The sequence below is a fragment of the Caretta caretta genome, chromosome 11, assembly GCF_965140235.1.
Source record: "Caretta caretta isolate rCarCar2 chromosome 11, rCarCar1.hap1, whole genome shotgun sequence".
In the NCBI taxonomy this organism is placed as follows: Eukaryota; Metazoa; Chordata; order Testudines; family Cheloniidae; genus Caretta; species Caretta caretta.
In genome coordinates this window covers 60,065,245-60,086,843 of record NC_134216.1, presented here as the reverse complement: position 1 = coordinate 60,086,843, position 21,599 = coordinate 60,065,245, and the positions used below count along the sequence as shown (strand labels likewise).

The 21,599-nt window shown below is 40.3% G+C and overlaps 1 protein-coding gene across 6 annotated transcripts in view; it reads left to right on the top strand.

Annotated features, from left to right (window-relative positions):
- The first annotated feature begins 1,164 nt into the window (after positions 1 to 1,164).
- The window catches only part of ALS2 (alsin Rho guanine nucleotide exchange factor ALS2), a 68,956-nt gene continuing 48,521 nt past the window's right edge, over positions 1,165 to 21,599 (top strand). For 2 of the 6 annotated variants that reach the window (XM_048869434.2, XM_048869430.2), the window contains exons 1-7: positions 4,712 to 4,834; positions 11,000 to 11,143; positions 13,096 to 13,250; positions 15,015 to 15,931; positions 19,461 to 19,821; positions 20,820 to 20,988; positions 21,449 to 21,545. In XM_048869434.2, the coding sequence (XP_048725391.2) occupies positions 11,124 to 11,143; positions 13,096 to 13,250; positions 15,015 to 15,931; positions 19,461 to 19,821; positions 20,820 to 20,988; positions 21,449 to 21,545 (1,719 nt within the window). In that variant the 5' untranslated portion in view covers positions 4,712 to 4,834; positions 11,000 to 11,123. Of the gene's footprint in view, positions 1,184 to 4,710; positions 4,835 to 4,899; positions 5,221 to 5,979; positions 6,026 to 10,999; positions 11,144 to 13,095; positions 13,251 to 15,014; positions 15,932 to 19,460; positions 19,822 to 20,819; positions 20,989 to 21,448; positions 21,546 to 21,599 lie in introns of those variants that run through there. The other 4 variants (XM_075118080.1, XM_048869432.2, XM_048869431.2 and 1 more) reach the window with 4 other exon arrangements.

Genomic DNA, 21,599 nt, shown 5'->3' with positions numbered 1-21,599 from the left:
TTACACAGAAGAGCACATTATTTTAAAAACATTAAAGTGTTTTAAATATAATTTAAAAAAAAAGGAAACAAAGGATGGCTTTGCAATTAATGCCCTGGAGTGGGACTTTGGAAATTTGGGGCTTTATTCTGCTCCCATTGACTTCAATGGCAAAACTCCTATTGACTTCTGTAGAGTAGGATCAACCCCCCTGGGTTGCTTACTAGACCTTCCACATATTTCCTGTGTGGGCTTTATCATTTGTTTGTTTCTTCAAAAATGTAAATGCATCCATAGGTGCCCAACTGGCGGTCTGGGTGCCTATCAGTCGTGGTCTTGCTCAAATCACTTAACCTCTCCATTCTTCAGCTTCCCCATCTTCTAAGTGAGACCGAGCCTCAGTTTGAGTATGTTCTTTAATAGTTCTCTGGGAGAGACTGGGTTTGGGGTTTTCATCTGTCATCTGGTACTGTAGGTCATAGACAGCTATCTTTGCCAGAAAGGTAAATGGCAAGTTTAATTTTCCCACCAAGCCAGAGTAGGCTGTGTAGCCACGTTTAAAGCCATCTAGACTTTGTAATAGCAGCTGTTGCTGCTAACTGAGACAGTGTGGTTTGATTTCAAGAAGATTTTCATTGTCTTAGTAATGCTGCAGGTTTAATGAGTTTATGTTAGATCATAGGTTCTAATAGCTCCTAAAAACTGTATTCTGTCTGCATGCTACACACACACACACATTCAGTTTTTCTGTAATTCTAAGCACCATGCTATATAATTTGTATTAAAGTGACTATTAATTTACCATTATGGCTCATTATTATGCACTTGAAGTTGGTAAGACTTGTTAGTTATTTCCTTGGTGACAGGGTCCCTGCACCATGGTGTAGCAGGCTGCAGTTAAACTGTCTAACATATAATGGAGTTCTGTGGTGCCTCTTGAGCAAAACTCTGATCCAGCTCCTCATAGCGTCCACATGTACCAGGAGTATTACTGCAGGTCTTATTTTTGTCTTTGGTGTTTTTGTAATTATTCTGCAGTTCATTGGCTTTGGCGTGGCACTGGCATGAATCCGAGGAATACCCCTGCATTTGCTCTACAAGCCACTGGTCGATTTTTGCATTCTGGTGATTACTGGAAAGATAAGACTGAACTTTCCCCAGAGGGGAATGAAATCCAGGATATCCTGACAGGACCATGAGGAAGGTGAGTATAATGGACTCAGGGTCTGTGAATTTGTCATAAGCCGGTTTGCTTAGGTGTGTACCAGCATTCAAATACAGGGAGACATCTGGTCAAGATGACCCCGAGCAGTGCAGATAACAGGTAATCAGACAGGTCAGTCCAGATATGAAGCAATGAGGTGTGGTATTGCTATGGAAGGAGTACCTAAAGTGGTATAATTAATTTGAAATAGGGCTGCATCCATATGAACCTTATAGTGGTATAACTCATTCCAAAATATGTTGCTTCCAAAGTGGAGTAATTATATATGTATATAGCAGGATAAGATGCAAAATAAGGTAGAAAAAGATTATTTGTGTGCAGATGCAGGTACTTACGCCAAAAAACCTAAAGAGATATTGAAAAATCTTTCATATGTAGACAAGGCCCTAGAGCAGACTCTTGTTGATTTTATGTAATGTTTAAATAAAAATAATTTAGTTGTTAATTACAAGCTGGCAGTGCCTTAATAAGAACAACACACTGTTTGTAAAGAGTAGCTTTCAAATTCCCCCTCTAACTTACTTGTTATCCTTTCCTACCTCCTTGTTTTCAGTCATAGCCCCAAACCAATTAACTCTATAAACATAGTAATTATCTTCTCATTGGACATGCCAGTGGACTCTCACATAAGAGGTTGTGATAATTTGTGAGAGGGTTGGATCAGAGGAAAAGGAGTCAAGTCTTCTGGTGTCTGTTCTCAGGGGTGCCACTGACTTGTTGTGTGAGCTTGGATAAATTTCCTAACCTCTTTGTACATCAGTTTCTCCAGTAATAACGCTTGCTATTTTGCAGGGGTATTATGAAGCTTAATGTTTATACAGTGCTTAGAGAGCTTCAGACGAAAGATGCCATAGAAGTATAAAGTATCCCTGTATTAAGGATGTTCTGTGAGTTGAGGAAGGATTGGGTCTTTTATCGTATTTTGAAGGCTTCAGAGTAAAACACAGTATTGTTTAAACATGTTCAAAAAACGTGTTAGGCCCCAAAATCATGAGATTAGTTTAAAAATAATAAGATTAGTTAAAAATTTATAAATATTGAATTATTTTCATTGGTCTTCTAGTTTTGAGCCTTTATGAACTTTTATCACTTTTTGAAACTTTTCTCTGCGCTCCTAAGGACTAGAAACTTACTTTTTAAAAAAAAACGAAAGCTCAGAAAGGTTCTAGTCACATGACTCCAAGAGCTGGGACTTTAAGAATAAAACCATATTTCATAAGATTCACAATAAAACTGTGAGAGTTGGTACTACTGAAAATATAACTTCTTGCTTCTCTTTTGACACACTGCAAATCTTGGAAATAAGGTGGGTGAGAGATTCAAGTTTCAATAATAATAGTAATAATAATAATATGAAAAAATGGTCATGACTTTGCTTCTTAGCATTTATTATATGATGTAACGTACCCAATATTAAGTTTTACTTTTCCTGTACCTTCTCATGGTTTATATGGTAATGAACTGCAAGTGTGTATGTGCAACACTGCCCTCTACTGGATGGGATCAGAAATGATCCACTGTGTGTCTGCTATTACTTACCAGAAATTCTGGCTTTAGTAAGTGGTAGTTAGAGTCTTGCAATGTGACTTGAGTCTGATGGGACCCAACTACAAGCGTCGGGGTTGGGTCAGCCCTGAAAACAACCAACACTCTCAGGCACAGGTTCAGTGGTCTCTTATCACCTCTTCCTGCCTGTGGGGTTGGCACGGTGGTCCAGGCTGTGTGAGCCACTCCTACTGGTTGCCACAACCTCACTGCACCTCTCACTCTGTAGCTCACACAGTGCAGTGAGGTGTGGAGGCTGTCAGGAGTGGGGCATGCAGCTGCTGCTGAGCCAACCCCACAGGCAGGAGGCAGCAGGAAATGGATTGTGGGCACAGGACCTGGGGACCAGGAAGCCCCATCAGGCCAAGCCCCAAGGATGAGGTGGTGACCCTGAGAGTCTACATATTACATCCTACAGAGGAGGACTGTCAGGGTCAGGTTGGGTCTGAAAACAACTCGACACTCAGGCTTAGGTTGGGTTCAGGTCGTTTGTGGGCTAGTTGGAGTCGGGCTTTCAAATTAGGTCCAAGCAGACCTCTAATGGTAAGATAAATGAATATAGAGTTTGGAGCTCCTGAGATCTAAACCCAGTGCTGTCATCCACTCTCTGTGATCTTGGGAAAGTCCCTTTGCCTCTCTTTACCACCACTGATCCATGTGTAAAGTGGGAATAATAATGCTGAACCCCTTTACATCGATGTTGCAAGTAATACAAATCCAGTGTTTTGAATGTGTAAAACTCTGGGTTTTATTGGTGTTTTTACCGTATGTGTCAAGTTCCAGTACAATGTTATAAAATGGTTTGCTGTAGTACAGAGGTTCTCAGACAGGGAAGCAGGCAGGGATCCATCAAAATTCCTAGGAGAATGCGGCAAGTCTTCTAATAATTCAGGAATTACATGGCATGACAGAGGAGCAGATTGGCCAAATTTGAACAGTGTTATGACCCTGTGCACAAGGTTGCGAACCACTGACTCAAATCTATCACTGACTGGCATTATCAGCACTAATACAGGTAAGGGTGTTTTTATAGTACCATTTGACTTGCATTTTTGAGTAATTTGCCTGGTATCTCCTGAAGAAACGCATTAGCAATGATAAGTGGCAGTATCCGTCTTGCTATTGTAACGGGGGCCTTCAAGTTAAAAAAAAAACAATACTAAAATTGGGACATGATTCAAAAAAGGTTGAGAACCCCTTTCCTAGCACTACAGGAGTGAGACTGGAGTGGGGTTGGAGGAGATCCCGGCATTCTGAGGATGCAGAATTACCAACTCTCACAATTTTATTGCGTCACTATATCTGGTTGTTTTCCCGAAGCGCCAGTTCCTGGAGTCATGTGAATACACAAGATTCTCAGTTTAAATTTTTTCTAACATTTCTAACCATTGTGGTGACAGAGAAAAGCTTGAACCATGACCCAAGTGCACGTCAGAGACTCAAACATCAGAAGGCAAATAAAAAGAACCCTGAAGTTTTGAGGGGCTTGACATGATTTTTGAACACATGGCTGGTTGTGGCTGGCAATGTGGGGGATGCCACCTATGCAGGCCGAGGGCTGGGAGGCAGGAGGATGATATGGGGTGCTATGGGGCGATGTGGCTGAGGCCTGCCCTGTGCTGGTGGGTGGTGACCAGTGCTTGGGGTGCAGGGAAAGGTGCATTTACCCCGGCTCTATGGGATCGGTCTAATGTTAGGGCTGTGCCGTTCCCCTCGGGGGGGGGATGCCCCTAGCACCACCGCCTCTCCACCCCCTCATTGCACCGTGCGGGCGGGGGAGGCAAACCATCCCCACGCGGTCCGCCTTGTGCTAACTCTCCCTCCCCGGCGCTCACATCCCGGACGGTTCTCTAACGCCCCTCATACTAGTTTGTCCCAAACGGACGCCCGTCTGCGCGCTCAGTCCAGCCCCCGCCCCTCAGTTCGACCTCTTTACCAACCCGCCCTGACTCGGAGGGAGCTGGCGTTAGGCTCCGCCCCTTTGCCCCCGCGTGAATCAGCTGATCTCTGAGCCCCAGAAGCCGGCGGCGATCCGGCTGTTAAGGCGAGAGCGGTGCCAGGTGAAGTGGTTCCCGGCCGGCTGAGGTAGCGCGAGCGCCGGCTTCAGTGAGGAGGGCGCGAAGGGCTGGAGCCCGGCTGGGAGTGAAACTTGAGTCACGTGACGCGGGGAGGGGGGGGCGAGCCGCTCCAATTGCCCAACCGCCTCATCTGTTCCCCAGGGCGCGCAAGGCCCCCATCTTTCGCCGTCCGCCTGCCCGTGCCCCTCAGAGCTCCGCTCCGCTCCGCGCGGGGACCGAGAGCCGGGGGGCTCTTGCCGTGGCACGTCCCCCGCCTGTGCGCGTCTCCCTCACCGACCGGGTCGCTGGGACGTGACTGCCTGGGGGTGCCAGGTGCCGGCTGGGCACTCAGCGCCTCCCCGCAGCCCGGAGCGCTTCTGGCGGGCGGGGATGGTCCCCGGCCACCCCGCTGAGGTGAGGCTGCCTCAGGCCCTTGCATCCTCTCCGAGGAGGGCAGCGGGTTGGGGTCTGGGTGCAGGTGACCTGCCAAGGGGGCCGGTGGCGTCTCGGAGTGGGGGAATAACTAGGGCTGTGAGATACACGGAAGAAAGGGGCCAGCGGCCCCGCCGGGCAGTGAGATGCAGCAGCCGGCCCAGCAGCCTCTGGGGCGGGAGTTGTGGCAGCCCCTCGCGCAGTTAAAGCTGGAACGGCCAGAGGCTGGGCTGGCCAGTGGCTAGCTCACGGGGTGGCAATAGGTCCATGGACCAGTGCAACCTCTTTGGGTCGCTGTGTTGAATTCAGCTCCCTCGGGCGTTAAGTGAAGGTTATCTGGCGGCTGTTCAGTCACCTGTGTAAAATAAGTTTGGTAATGTCACTCCAGTTCCCAGAGGATTAGTGCCCACCATGAAGGGGTGGAGGGAGTCCAGCTTGACTGGTGCTCATTTGACAAACGTGTTGATAATGTCAGAAGAGAGACCATGGGTTGCTAAGTAGTAGTATTTATTAAAGGTGGCTCTTCCAGGGCCAGGCTGAAGTGTGCTTATGGAGGAGCATGCACTATTGTTAATAGTACTGTGTGGGTGTGCTTTTTTGTGACCAATTATATGGCATAAACGTCAGATGAAATACATGCACAGATCAAATATCTTAATTTAAAAAAAAAATCAAATAGGTGTAAGGGTGCACAGATCTAATTTCTTTTTTTGTTCGTCAGTGACTCCCACTCACATGCTGTCAAACAGAAGGGACTAGCAATTCTAGCCTGAATATTTTATTGAAGGTTTGTTTACTCCTCCAATAAATTCTTTCCCCTTGTGTTGGAGCTGTACTATTGCTTTTCAGCATTTCAGCCCAATTACCAGATTCCTCCTGATATTAAGCTGTTCACATCTTCTCTGTTTTTTCTCTTCTGTGTCTAGATGTTTCTCTTTTTTTAAAAAGTTCTTTATTTTAGCTGGTCTCTCCTCCTCCCTCCTACCCTGTTTTTGGTTTGCTAAAATCTTCTTTTTCCCCACTCTGCTTACTTTTCTACACTAGGTCTCCTAGGATCACATTTCCAAAGGCCATATGTCAGCGCTTTCTGCAGTTGCAATTACAGGTTCACCTGCACTGGTGTTAGCAACATTGGGAGCCCTAATATAGATGGACCACCTGCTGCAGCCCTGCTTCATTTTGAACATTATGTCATTTAACCTGGCTTAGGGCAGACCTAATTGGCACAGTGTTAAAAACATTGTTGGCAACTAGTGGTCCATATACATGGGGGCTACCTGCATTGCTAATACCAGTGGACCTGAACCACTGTTAGCAACAACGTGACAGTTACAGAAAACTTTCCAAACATCAGCAGGGCCAACTTTTGTCTGACTTTATGTACCTGACTGAGGAGGGCTGGATGTAACTTCCTCCAGAACCCCTGCTGCTGCTTCATCAGTTTGACAGAAATATTGCAAATTTATGTTTTTGTTAATATACATTTGAAGCATATGCTGCAACACATTTAGTTAAAACTTCCTTTGTGACTATTTAGCTAATTGTGTTTTGTATAGTCACTGAAATGTGTGGTCCAGTTATTAAATGGAAATGGTAAGTAAATCAAAGGGGGACGTACCTATAAAAATGAGGTCCTTTGTTTTGGTTGAGTTTTGAGTGTAATGGGAAATGTACTGTGGCATCGAATATGTGTGATTTTATCACTGAATGGTCAATAAGGAACACAGTTCTATAGTAACCAGCATACTATATATTGTATAATATTGTACTTTTTTTTTTTTCTTGAGTTTGAAATTATTCTTACTAGGTTATAGGATAGTGCACTGATGTTTCACTTCTTGGAGCATTTGGGCTAAAATCCGAGGTTAGGTCACCAATGGAAAGTATAAGGTCCATCTCTTGATAGTCACCATCTGTCCACAAAACAAAACCATCCCATAATTTGGCTCTATTCAGCATTATTTCTAGTTTTTGTTCAAGAGAGGCCTAGGTTTGGAATAGTAGGGATGTTGCATGTCAGGACTGCGATGTGTGGGCAGAGCTACATAAGTACTGGCATAGTGTAAAGTTCTCACGTGATACATGGCTTTAAAAGTCTGCACCTGGTGGCTCACTTTCATGAGCATTAAACTCATGGAGACAAGTAACATTTTTAAAACCTTTGTAATCTAATATAATGTAGAGATGAATTTAAGAACATATGAAGATAAGTAAAGGAAGAAAATTTTTTTTTGTTTTTAAGGTAGCATGTCCAGTGATCAGAATATAGTTAGAAATTGGGTATTCCCAAGCTCTAATCTGAGCTACTCACTATGGCTTGGGCAGGTTATTTAAATTTTGTCCTTCAATTACCTATCTGTACAATGTAATAATAACGAACTGCCTCACAGGAGTGATATAAGCTTTAATTAATCCTAACATAGAATTTAAAGGTTTTAAATACCTTAGAAATGACATTGTTTGTTGTTCCCAGGAGTCAAGGTCAGTGAGGTAATATCTGTTATTGGACCAACATCTGCTGGTGAAAGGGACAAGTTTTTTAGCTTACACAGAGCTCTTCTTCAGGAGCTTGGCTGTTTCACCAAAAGAAGTTGGTATGATAAAAAGTTACTACCGCATCCACCTTGTCTCTCTCTAATGAATGACAAGGTATTGTATAAAGATAACTTAGGTAAAACGGTTAATGTGTAATTTAAATAATACTTTCTAATCAGTATACCTAGTAACTTTTTAATTTTAGTATACGGAGTGTGTTTACAAAAATTAAAACACCACTTACCTTTTCTATTTTGCCTAGTCTCAATCCATGTTGTAATTTTTTCATACTTAACTACATCAACTGTATAGTGCCATTCTTCAGATGAGTGCTAGAAGAGATCTTGCCAGATATCTAAAACTTAGTCCACTGCTCAGTTGTTTTTAGCACCTTAACAAAAACAAAACTAAAACTTTGTAGCCTCTGATGTTACAAAACATGTGCGTGCATGATCTTGAGTAAGCTTAGTTTCCTGCTCATGACTACAATCTAATCACTGGGTGTTTACCATTATCTGTGTAAATCTTCCTTCATTGGAGTCATATTTCAATCGTATCTGTATCTCTGAAGCCTGGGTTGCCCACAGTGATGGGGCACTGGTGAATTTAAGCATACGTGAATCTTTGAGTCTGACACTTTCTAACCCTAAGAATTTGTGTTTTTTTAGTTTCTTCACTGTAATGTATTATTATTACGGATAAGAATATTTCACATGGCTAGAGGTTCCAAAAACATTTTGTGACTCATTTTAAAAAATTTAAGCTGTGGTTTATTGATTTTTCTCAGGTATTGCATATCATGACTTTGAGATTTTTAATCAAAGATAATTTTAAAATGACTTTTTGCAACAGATGTTAACTGTAAATGTAACTGAGACAGTTAGTAACTGTGTTGTGGGAAATATGGCTTAAGTGTCCTATTTCTTAGAGAATGGGCCACAATATTTAATCAAGGTTATCTAATTTATTTTATCATTGTTTTCAGATTGTATCATATTAAAATAAGTTGAGCATTTTTATTTGATGGCTCTTTTATTTATCTCTGAAAAATGTCATCACGTGGACTTAGTTTTTATTAGAATGACTGCATGTGACAAACAATATGCATCAGTGTAACATCTTTGAGAGAGACAAGGTAGGTGAGGTAATATCTTTTATTGGACCAACTTCTGTTCGTGGAAGGGACAAGCATTTGAGCTTCACCGAGCTTTTCTTCAGTTTGACACGTTGGTTATCTTCAACAGCCCTGAAGAAGAGCTCGGTGAAGCTCAAATGCTTGTCTCTTCCACCAACAGAAGTTGGTCCAATAAAAGATATTACCTCACCTACTTTTTGTGTCTCTCTTATTCTTGCACCAACATGGCTACAACAATAGTGCAATGTACTGTATTTGAACAACTGAACACTTTTATGCCACAGCCATTATTACCTATCAACTTTATGTACCTGAAATGTCACCCTCTCTGCCCCCCTTCTCTCAAATATGTAACTATTTGGGGTAATTGGATTTTGTGTCTGGTTCCCCAAAACTCTGTTTTTTCCCAACTCAATGTACGATATTTCACATTTATCTAATATTTTGTTAAATTGTAGAATGCTAGATGCTTCTGTTCTAGTACAAGAGGTTATCTACACATAACTAAACTTCATGAGTGTGACTGACAGAGTTTTAGTTCTAATCTTTCTACAGTAAAAGGCTTACAACTTCTCCGGGTTCTGAGTCTTTTCTCTGTTTCCTTTGATGCATAAAAGATCCATTCAATCAAATTGAATGCTTTTTCAGCACACCTCCCTGTCATAATAAACCCTGTTATCTTGTCATAATATTGCAAAACTTTCCAAAGATCTCTTGTACATAAAACCAAATTGATTTGAATGGATAAGATATCACCAGCATGCACTGCTGTCATTTTTATCAAGGATTATTTTTAGTTCAGTGTTTAGCCAGGCATTTGGCCAATAAGAATCAAAGTTTTGAATTTCTGGATGTTGATAACTGAGTGAAAAGTCATTGGTAACTGTTTCTTATAAACAAAATTAAAATTATTTGAAAGACGTACTGTGGTTTCTTTGCATTCAAAAGGCCGTATATAAGAATCTTTATGGGACCTGGTGTCTTCAATAAATATAATATGTAATTGCATCTTTAACTTAGTCTCTGCTTTAGGAAGGTTTTACAGTAGAGTAAATGATGGTCTAGGTATTCTGTCTTTGACAAATGGTATAAAATTTAATGCAGAGCAGAAAGGTATACAATTCTTTTAAATCTGTTTTTCATCTCCAGTGGATTTGAAATCAAATTGTTTAGCCTCCTTCTACCTGAATTGCAACCTGCTGCACTGGAAGTGTGTTTAAGGGCTTCCATCTAAGATTTTAAAAGTAGAAATGGGAAATTGTTGTCCTGGGGTGGGAGGGCTGGGAGGAGAGGTGATAAGATGGTGGGTGGGGGGGAAGAAAGACCAGGGTTTGAAAGCTGAAAGGACAAAAAGGTTGGAGACAACTGACCTTGTCAGTTTTAAACTCTCCCATTTCTCTGTGAATTTGGCTATGCTGTATGCACACTCCTTTATCAGGTTGCACAGTAAAGAGTCTTTAATCTATAATTTAATTCTTGCATTATTAAATTCCTACTATAGCAAAAGGCCTAATAACTGTGCACTTTAGTAGTAGTATGTATTTTATGATTTGGGAATAAGTTTATGGATTCAGCACTCCTAATTGTATGAGCTGATTGCAGTAATGCTTTATTGCTGTATTATTAAGTCTGAGTATAGAAGTATATTATTAAACTATCAGACATCAGTGAAAAAGTTGCTGTCTTGCTGTTAAATTTTTGAATGACATCTTTCGCGTATTATAGAGATGTTGGTATAAACTACCTTTTTGTCCAGGAAAGAGAAGTGTCATTGCAAAAGCAACACAACACTTTCCAGAGATTTCTGAATCCTAAATACTACTTTTTAGCAGTTTGTAATAAGGATGTTGCTGGTTGGGAAAGCTCAAACAGCCTGCTTATAGGCTGAGTCTATTCTGTCTTAGAAATAGCTTTGTTCAATCTGTTTGACGCCATTGTAGGATGAGTGGGCAGAATATGTCTGACTTTTGTTTTGCCACTCAGTATGAAATAGTCTAAATACTTTTAAGCATTGTTATAGTGTGTGGATGTTCATTTATTGGACATCTAAGATAGTGTGTATTCAAAGCTTTATCTCCTGTCTTTTTACAGTGCTTACGGGTGATGTGCAGTTCTATAGCCTATTCATCTTACAGTTTCACGGAACAGTTGACAGAGCTGTCCCATACGTTCTGCAAAGAGGAATGATTTGGTGATGGAGTGCTTCCACTGACTGATGGACCAACAAGAGAGAAGGTAAAAACATGCTGAGACAATACAGACCCCATAAAACCATCTCAGTTAATAACTGCCTTTAAAATTAATTTCTAAGGTCTACATTAAAGTTGGGCAAAAATGTTTGGACAGTTTTTTTGGGGGGGGGACAAAAAATGCATGTGTGAGTCAACTAAAACATTTTAAGAATTTGTATTTAATTCAGCAGATTATTTTGGTAAAAAAAAATCTGGAAAAAATTTTTTTTCACTTTTTAAAAAAAATGTAGATTTTAAATGACTTTTTCTTTTGATTTTTAGTTTTATTAAAAAATTTTATTTTGCGTTAAACAAAACATTTAATTCGACCTGAAACAAAAGTGGTTGTTTTTTTTTGTTTGCTGAAAAATGTTCATTTTGTGCCATCTTGAAACAATTTTTTTCTGTTTATTTTCCAATTTGGCCAGCGAATCAAGGAATCAGTTTGCACAGCTCTAGTTCAAATGTTCTTTGTCAATATAATTTTTTAGAATACTGTACAGTATTTTAGGCCAAAGTAAAAAAAATGTAGTAGCTTAATCATACTTCAGGATTTTGGGATGATTGGTATTCTCCATGACTTCTTGCAACTGTGACTATTTTTTTTAATTTTTTTTTTAAGTTAGCTACTGAAACTTCAGAATGTCTGTTGAAAGGTTGAAAATATGAATTCACCAGAAATCATTAACACTTGTGTACAGTAGAATTTACTAATTTAAAAAAATTGTGTGCATGATTTTCAGTTCTTATGAACAGCACTGGATTGACAGGTCTGGAGACTCAAACCCTCTGATTATTCAGAGAAACACATGCAGCAGTGGCTGTATAAACTTTCACTGCACTGCCCTCCTAATGTGCTTTAGCCTGCCCTAAAGGGGTGAAATCTTAAGTGAAAGAGAGAGTTCATTCTTCATATCCTTTCACTCCTTAGCTGCTTTACTGTGACTACCAACAAAGGGGTTGGTTAGTGTCAGTTGTAGTTATAGTTTTTGTAATGTGGGCATTTACACTCGGGCAATAAACCCACCACATTAATTTCACAGAGGGCTATTAGATGGTCAGTATCCATTCGTTAGCACTTTCGGCTGAATATAACATGGTACGGTGATGAAAGGCTCTGTATTCCATTATTCTGCCCCCTAGCAAAATGTATATTATAATTTTAGTAAAATGTGTCACATTAATTACTACTTTTCTTAATTGGATAAAAATCCAGTTAGTTAATTTTCAGCAAATTCTATTTTAAATAAAATTTATCTAAAGTAAAAACTGTCTTTAAATTTAAATGTTGGTTCTACTAGTTGGACCAAATGCCGTACTTATAACTTTACAAGAGCTCTTGTCGGTCGTCGTTGTCCTTGTCCTCAGCTTTCTGACATGGAAACCCAGCAGAAAGAAAAAGAACTGAAATAAGACAACATTCCATCTGAACAACTTAGTCTCACCTGATCTTGGATATTCCAGAGTTTCTCAAAAATAGACTTCCTTCATAGTTAGAGATGGTTTGATGAGACTATAAAATGTATGAATATTTGCTGCAGCCACCCTCCAACAATAATGGATGTACCATGCTCAAATGGGTGCAGATCACCCCTTAGCAGTAGGTTAATTGTTTTTAGGTTCTTTTAGGTTGGAGGTGAGATGTCACTTCATACTCTACTGTAGGCCCCCATTACCATAGTAACTGAGCATCTCACAGTCTTTAATGCATTTAACTTCACAACATCTAGGTGAGGTAGGTAAGTGCTATTTTACATCAAGGAAACAAAGTACAAAGTAAGTGATTTGCTCAAGGTCACGCAGGAAGTCTGTTGCAGAGTAGGGAATTGAACCTTGGTTCCAAGTCCAAACTTTAGTACCTTAGTCACTGAACCGTCCTTCTTTTCTTTCCTATATGTAAATGAAAAGTAAAAGAAAACTACAAGCTGATTCTTCGATTCTTCCTTTTCTTTATAGCTCAGCAGAGGCAGAAGGAGCCAAAGAGAGAGGCCTGGTCCATATCTGGCAGGCTGGTTCCCTCTCCTTAACACCTGAGAGACTTCCAGGCTGGAGTGGAAAGACAGTACTGCAGGCAGCTCTCGGAATAAACCATGGGTTGCTTCTAACAGAAGGTATTAGACAGTATTGTTTTAGGTCTCAGACTATGAAAAACTTAAAATTCCGGTTAACACTAGATTGAAATTAGTGTAAAATTCTAAAACAAACTTTAAAGAAATATTTTTAAGATTTGTACCAAAATGTCTTCATTGTAAAGCCTGAGTAAAAGTCAACTTTTCTGCTTTATTTTCATCAGTCATTTTAAATTGCACTAGGCTAATTTTTCTCTTTAATAAAAAGTGGCTCAAAGTTTGAGAAGCCTTACTTATAAAATGGCAAGATAATCTGGAGCTACTTCACCCTCTGTGTTACCTCTAAATGCGTGTTACAACAATGTATTGGATTTAAAAAATACAACATTACAAAAAGTCATCTTGATATGGGATAACTTTGGGTTTTTTTGTGTTCTGAAAAATTGCAAGCAAGTAGATGCAGCAGTGAAATTTGGTTTGATCAGTTGTCTCTTTGAATCAAAAAATACTTTCCAAAAGACAATTCCTTTGGTTGTGATATATTTTGCCACTTGATTGTACTGATCAATTTACCGTTGTAAAGATTAGACTGGAAGTAATGTCTTTGATATTTCTCTGATGTTTTCAAAGGAAGAAAATAATTTCACACCTTTTGTATATCACTGAGCTGCAGGTAAAGAATGTTATAGTTTAGGGGAATGCCAATTAGAGCCAGTTGTAATTTGTCTGACCTGATAGACCTGTCTAATAGAACATTTCTGAGCTAGAAAAACTTTGCTTCTGTGCACATATGACTTGAAGTGCACTGTTTTATGGATATGACTGTAGTGATCACTGGTATATAACTATCAAAAAAGTGTTAACTAAATCAGTCCTTCTTATAGGATTCTATTTTTTTGTCTTTTTTTGTTGCTTGCTGATTCATTTCAAATGAGTTGGCACTGTTACCACAATCTTGGACAATGTTGATGAAATTCCAGAGAGACTATGTTTAAAAGGTCAAACCAAGTATATTTTTCCCTAATTAAGGAATAAATAGTAGGACAAACTGTTTACTGTTTTATGCACTCTTGCTACATATCACGATCCAGCACTTTGGCATGCTTCAGGGACACTGAATATTTGTACAGCTAGAAGGCAACCATGCTTTAACCTGCTCCTCCAACATTGTTGTATTTGTAGAGTACATGGTAGGCCCACAGTCTCCGTGGAAGCCTCAGTTTAGACTTTCCTTTGTTATATTTCAAGTCTGATACTACAATATTAATAATGGTACAAAATTAACTTCTACTGAAGATGAACAGTGTAAATATTAAGAAATGGAATATGTTTTATGCATTTTAAGAGAATTTTATGCAAATTCTCTTGATATTAGTATATCAGAATGATTAGCACTGGCAGGCTGAATTACACTCATTCATGAAGGTATTGACTGAAAAGCCCTCTTTTGAGCCCATAATAGATTAGCAGGTTGCTCAGAATAGATAAAAATTTAAATTGGATGTACTAGAATTCATTTCTAAAGGCAGCATGCAATACTAGGTCAAATCCCCACTGTATAATGCATCCATGCTAGTGGTTTACTAGAATGGACCAACAGATAAATCAGTATCAAGTGTAGGACTTCTTGCCAGCAGTAGCACAGAGTCCCTAATAGTTATTGAAACCAGATCTCTCAGATAATTTCAGTAAATCAACAACTGCAGTTAACACTGAGCCCAGAACAAATTAAAAATGAAAATCTGATTAAATGAGTTCCTTAGTTGTTTATATGGTTAACTTCATTAGAATGATGCTGTCTTTCAGGTGGCGAGGTCTACAGCTTTGGAAAACTTCCCTGGAGGGTTGGGCTAGAGGAAACTTGCACTAAGAGCCCCATCTTAGAAAATGCTTTGGTTGGACAGCATGTTACTACTGTGGCAGCTGGAAGCTACCATAATGGAGCAGTGACCGAGAGTGGTGTGGTATACATGTGGGGAAACAATTCTGCTGGACAGTGTGCAGTGGCTAACCAGCCCTATCTGCGAGAACCAAATCCTATTAGTATTTCTGACTCTGAAACCAGTCCTCTGCTGTCAGTCAGGATTTTGCAATTGGCATGTGGAGAGGAGCACACCCTGGCACTTTCACTAAGCCGAGAAATATGGGCATGGGGAAGTGGCTGTCAGCTAGGTCTCATAACAACTACTTTCCCAGTGACCAAGCCTCAAAAGGTAGAACACCTGGCAGGACGTGTTGTGCTCCAAGTTGCCTGTGGGGCGTACCACAGCCTGGCTCTTGTACAATGTCTCCCTGCACAGGACATGAAACCTATCCCAGAGAGATGCAATCATTGCAGCCAGCTCCTGATTACGATGACCGATAAAGAAGACCATGTAATCATATCGGATAGTCACTGCTGCCCATTAGGTGTGGCACTGGCTGACTCCCAATCAGCAAACCATGTCTCCTGTTCCTCATTGGAGACTCTTGAGGGGAAAAGTGCTACAGGTAGCCAAAGTGAGGATTGTCAGAAAACCTTTGTAGAAGATGAGCCAGCTGCTTCAGAATCAGAGGTGACAAGTGTGCTTTCTAACAATGATGGACAGGAAGATAGTGGAATTTCCAGTCCTGGAAATGTTTTGTTTCCTGATAAAAAAGCAGTAAAAGAGTACTTGGAGAATCTGTCAGATCACCCATTAAATGACAGCCAGGAGAAAAGCATCAGTACAGAACTTGAACAGGTACCAGCCATCATTGGTCTATACTTTTTCTCTTAATATTTGTACTGTATGCATGACATCCCATAATGTGCCCATGAAAACTAAAGGATTCTCAATATTTACATAATTTTGAACCTATAGCTACAATTCTGGAGTTATCACAGTGTTTCTTTCACACTTTTAGCAATCAAACACAAATACAGAAGTGATTTTGGACTGAAAGTAGAATTGTCGTCATGCTTGTTCAGTCCTGGGCCTCTATATGAGCAGCCTTGCCAGATAGTTCTCTAGTCGTGTGCTGTGGACTATGCAGTAGTGAGAACCCACTAAAACCCATCTCCCGTTCCCTTCTCTAGTTCCTTAGGATATATTGGTATCCTGTTCAGCTAGATCAATATTCTGGGATTTGGCCAGCTGGTATAATACTTCTGTTCCTGTGAAGAGAGACCCCCATCACCCTCACAATTCTGTCTGATTCTTCTTGATGCAAGCTAAGGATTTTAGCTGGATAGTTAACTTTTATTGAAGGATCCACATTTTTTTCCCTATTTGCCCCACTTTGGGAGACCGTGGCAAGTGTAATGAGTGGCGAATTAATCTTCCACATGTCAAACTTATGACGGTCCAAAGACAGCAGTAATCAGCAGACCTTTTAGTAGCCATCGGAAGGGAAACTCTTGATTTGAGTTATCAAATCTGCTGTAAAATGTGTTGCTATTTTGGAGGGTTAGGGGAAGAGGAGAGGTGGTCTGACATGTAAAGAAACAACCCATTTCAAACTTTTTGCCTACATGTCATCTTTCAAACTGAAATAATCACTTGGTTGACTTAATAAGAATATTTAAGTGATGTAATAGGTAGATTATTCTGTAGACGACCACACCAGATTTATCTGTCCAGCAGTGTTGTCTCCCCATCCCTACCCAAGTTCTGTCCCACTAGATAACTTTATGCTAGGGAAGTTTGTTTCTGCTTGGAAAATCCTTTGTACTGCTAGTGGCATCTTACTATACAAGCAGCATGGTGGCTTCACAGATGAACTTGGAAAATTACTGCAGTAGCTGCAGGTACTATGTATGAGTCACTTTCTTGAGTTTATATTTTGTAAGTATGTGGGATCTCTTCTAGAGAGGCCAGTTCCATCCTCCCACGCTGTTGGATTTTGGGAGTTAAGGAAGAGGAGGTGGTAAAGTTAAAACCAACTTTTTATTTTCAACAGTTGTGGACTCCTCTGAGGAGTAGAAAACAAGTAGTCTCCTGCTCATTTTCTTCTCTTCCTCTCTTCCCCCCCCCCCCCCCATGTTTCTGAAAATACTTTCGCATGCACAGTTCACAGAAATACAGTATAGTATTACCTCAAAGCCTTGAAGACTCACTGAATCTTAACACCATGCAATATATGGATGCTGTTTGAAGGGGAAAGATGAGGACGGAAGGTGATTGTGTAATGTTTCACTTACAGTGGCAGTTAGAGGTTTTCCCTCTTGATGTAGCTTCTGTTCACAAATGGATTGTGTCTTTCTGGGTTGCTTGGAAGTGTTTGTAGCCTGCTAGTATATCCTTCAGGGCAACTGCACCTGTATTCCCCCTCTATGGTCCACCATGGTCATTCACACTAAGCTCCCAGCTCCTTAGTTTTCTCCTCTCTTGGGCACAGGTTTGCATCTCTCTGTCTCTCCTTACTCGGGTTTTTGCAGACTGCACCATTCCCTGCTTATACTGTGAGTTCCCTAGCAACCATTCCCTCAGATTGCCTAAGCAGGCCTGCTCTGCCTTCTCCTCAGAAGCTATCAAAAGCATAATTGCCCACTGTTAGAAGTTGCCACAGAGCCCTTTCTAAGCAAGCATATTTCTCCTGAAGGTGAAAGTATTACAGAGAGAACATATTAAAAGAAATAAAAGAACTTACCTGCAAGCTAGTAAGCTTACCAGAGATCACTCCACTGCAACCAGGGCTCTAGCAGATGGTCAGACCCTCAAACCCCACCAAAGAGTTTCTCTGTGGTTACACATTCATAACATCTTTTGCTCAGAACAAGAACCCCCATGAATCTGAGAGTCACTCCTTTAGACAGGTTGGGCCTTTGATCTTGGAACAGGTAATCAACAGACAGTGGGGTTCTCCTCAAGGTGTATCTTTAAAAGGTTGGGTCTGGAGGTTAGAATTTGCATTCCTCCCTCCGGGTATTTCCTAGGAAACCCACTCAACTAAAAGTTCATGCTTCTCTGGTACGTTCTTTAAAAGAGTCCTTTGAAGCTCATAATACTTCTCAGGGTTTACATTAGTCATATCTATCTTTTCCCCCTCCAGACATTATATACAATCCTACAATAATATATAAACATTTGCATTTTTAGTATGGTACACTCCTAAAATACTTGAACTTAATTCACTAAGGTTTATCCACAGTATTACAGGAAATTGTCATATCGGTCATATTTATATTTCATAAATAAGAATGATTCCAGTATCTTAGTCTTCTTTATTCACAATGAAGATGTCAAAAGGATCCCTTTTTACAGGGAGGCTATAGGAAGATGTGTATTAAGGGACCTATATGAAGAAGGGAAATGGGGTTTACTGCCTTTTGTATTTGATATCTGTCAATAGCTTGAAAGCTGTTTTCGGTAGGGTTTTAGTATACTGCTTTTTATATAATGACTGGTTCTAATTGGCTGACTATAACAATAAACTTTAGAGGACTGTCTTCTGATCTACACCAGAGCCATAATTTTTGAGGTCTGCCTGACGAAGCCTCTCTGGTACATTCCTGCTTATGATAGTGCTGTCTGTATAAAGCTTTATTAACAACTTAACTAGATGTCTGTCAGTATGAGCAAAGTTAATAATTTGTTTTCCTTTGATAAGCTTTCCCAACTGTCTTCTCATAAAGGTAGCATGTTTGCTGATATACTGTAATCAACAGCAGAGACTTGAACTTAAAGGCACATAGTCAAGGTTATAAGCCCAAAATGTAACCCCTCTTTTTATATTTGTTCGCAAGTTATTTTATTTTTTCAAAACATGCATTCTTCTCTTAAAACAAAACAAAAAACAGAAACAAAAACCCACTGTCCCAGCACTAATTAACAGCCCTTCTCTGCCAAACCAATATGCAACAGAGAACCTGTTTTATTACAGGTTTCAGAGTAGCAGCCATGTTAGTCTGTATTCGCAAAAAGAAAAGGAGTACTTGTGGCACCTTAGAGACTAACCAATTTATTTGAGCATAAGCTTTCGTGAGCCACAGCTCACTTCATCGGATGAAGTGAGCTGTAGCTCACGAAAGCTTATGCTCAAATTTGTTAGTCTCTAAGGTGCCACAAGTACTCCTTTTCTTTTTGTTTTATTACAGAAACAGGTATTGATTTCCAGCTTCCAACTATAAAGGATTATTATGAAGTGTAGACTTAAACTACTAAAAAGTGTCTTAACAGTGTCTGATAAATGCAACAGAGGGTGTAAGAGTACTAGAATTATTTAAGGTCACACTGTTGCCCTGGGTTGGGAATTATGATAGGTTTCATTGATTTCTCTTTCTGTTTTTAGCCTTCTCAAGAAGAAGAACTCACTGCTTGTCTCCCTGGCCCTCCAGGTGTAAGTACATCTGCCTTGAACAGCTTGGTGGTCTCTTGTGCATCAGCAGTTGGTGTGAGAGTTGCAGCTACATATGAAGCTGGGGCGTTGTCTCTGAAGAAAGTAATGAATTTCTATGGCACAACTCCAGGTGAACTAGGATCTCAGTCTGGTAGTCCTTCCCCCGGTCCTGAGGGGCTGAAGGACACTCGGGAAGAGCAAGTCAAACTGGAATCAATGCAAGGAAAGAAGAGTTCTAGCCTAGTGGATATTCGAGAAGAAGAATCTGAAGGAGTCAGTCGAAGACTTTCCCTCCCTGGCTTGTTGTCCCAAGGTAAGATAGTGACTAGGAGGAACCAAGAGGCCAGGGAGAGTTAATGTTGTGTGGTAATTCCTAGATGTATGCCTCATTTGACAATATTACCTACAGTATGAACACAGATTCAACCCCCTGCTGAGATGTGTGTAAGGAAGAGTCCTTCAGACCTTATTGAATGTGGAGAGAGAGGGGAGAAGACTAGTGGGAAATGCATGCTATTTGAGCAAGACAAAGGACTTAAAATAAGGATTATTTCAAACCCATTGTGGTGCTGCTTTTGGTGATATGGATGTTTGTTCATTACAAAAGGGACTGGTAACCACCAACTCACTTTATGTAGTCTGCATAACAGATGTCAGTTGGTCTGACCCTCTGTCACTACTGCTCTTGATTGATTTGGAGCCAATGGTTTAGAAAAATTCCCTGTCCCATTACCAAACTTCTTAGCCAGGTGGTCTTCTCCTTTCTTGTTTTTAATGTTAACTGTTCTGAATATGCAGTACTTTGTGTAACACACAGTAGTAAGGTTGAGTTCAGTGACACTCTTTCCAAGCTGAGAGAAATTATCAGAAGGTGTATGATCTCTACAGGGTAGTTTTTTATTTCAGAAAGAAAAATCTTATTGGCAGTGAACATCACAGGTCATATTCACTTCAGTGTAATTACATACTTTGCGTTTACAGCTATTGAAAGGAAATAATGGGTAAGCTCTGTTTAAGACCTAGATCTGTATCAGCATATGTGCTGTTACAGCTGCCTTCAGCTATGTACCTTTTTTCTCTCCAGCATTACTAATTCTTAAGTAAAATACCTAAGAGGACACTTTTTTTTCAGTGAAGTCAAGTGACTTAGTATATGGTACCCATATCATATAAACGTTAGCTCTGAGTAAATGCTGTGTTTAATTTAAAATAGGGATAAACTAATGTTGTCCATCTCAGTTTCTGTGTGGAGCTTTTTCAAAAAATAAAATAAAATAAAATTGATTGTAGTTTCTCCTGATCTGCTTCTAGTTTCTCCAAGGCTCCTAAGAAAAGTAGGACGGGCAAAAATGAGGACCGTGGCTCTGACCCCAACCTATAGTGGAGAGGCTGATGCACTTCTCCCATCTTTAAGAACTGAGGTGTGGAGCTGGGGGAAAGGGAAGGAAGGACAGTTAGGACATGGTGATGTCCTACCAAGGTAAGATTTCAGTGGCAGAAAGCTAATCTTACCTCATGGGACAATAGTTTTTGGGTGCTCAGAACTCTTGAAAGTCTGTCAACTGCCTGAATATAGTCTTAGGACCCCAAAGGTAGGCTCCTGTTTTTGAAAATCTTGGTTTTAACTATTACCGCTAATGTGATTTATGCAGGCTAATTAGTGGACTTGAAGGGCAAAATCCTGGTTCAAGTGGCGAAGTCAATTGTGAAATTATACCTAGAGTGTCAGTGGAGTGGCTCAATACCCTTCTTCTGATGACTAAGCTGGTTTATCACCCTAGAGCTTTGTGATTTCTGGTGCTATGGTGTATGTTTGTTCTGTTTCAAAAATATACCAAATGTTTTATATTTGGTGTTCCCTGCCTCTTGTGTTTCATGCTGAGAGTACCCCTGATTCTGGGTTGTTTTTTTTGTTTGTTTGTTCTGTGGGGTTGTTACAGGCTTCAACCATTATGTGTAAAAAGTCTGGACAGTAAAGAAGTGATACAGCTTTCGGCTGGTGGCCACCATTCCTTGGCCCTCACTGCCAAATCACAGGTATGAGGATAATGGTCACTTTTATCATGCATCCACAGCATAGTTGACTTGTTC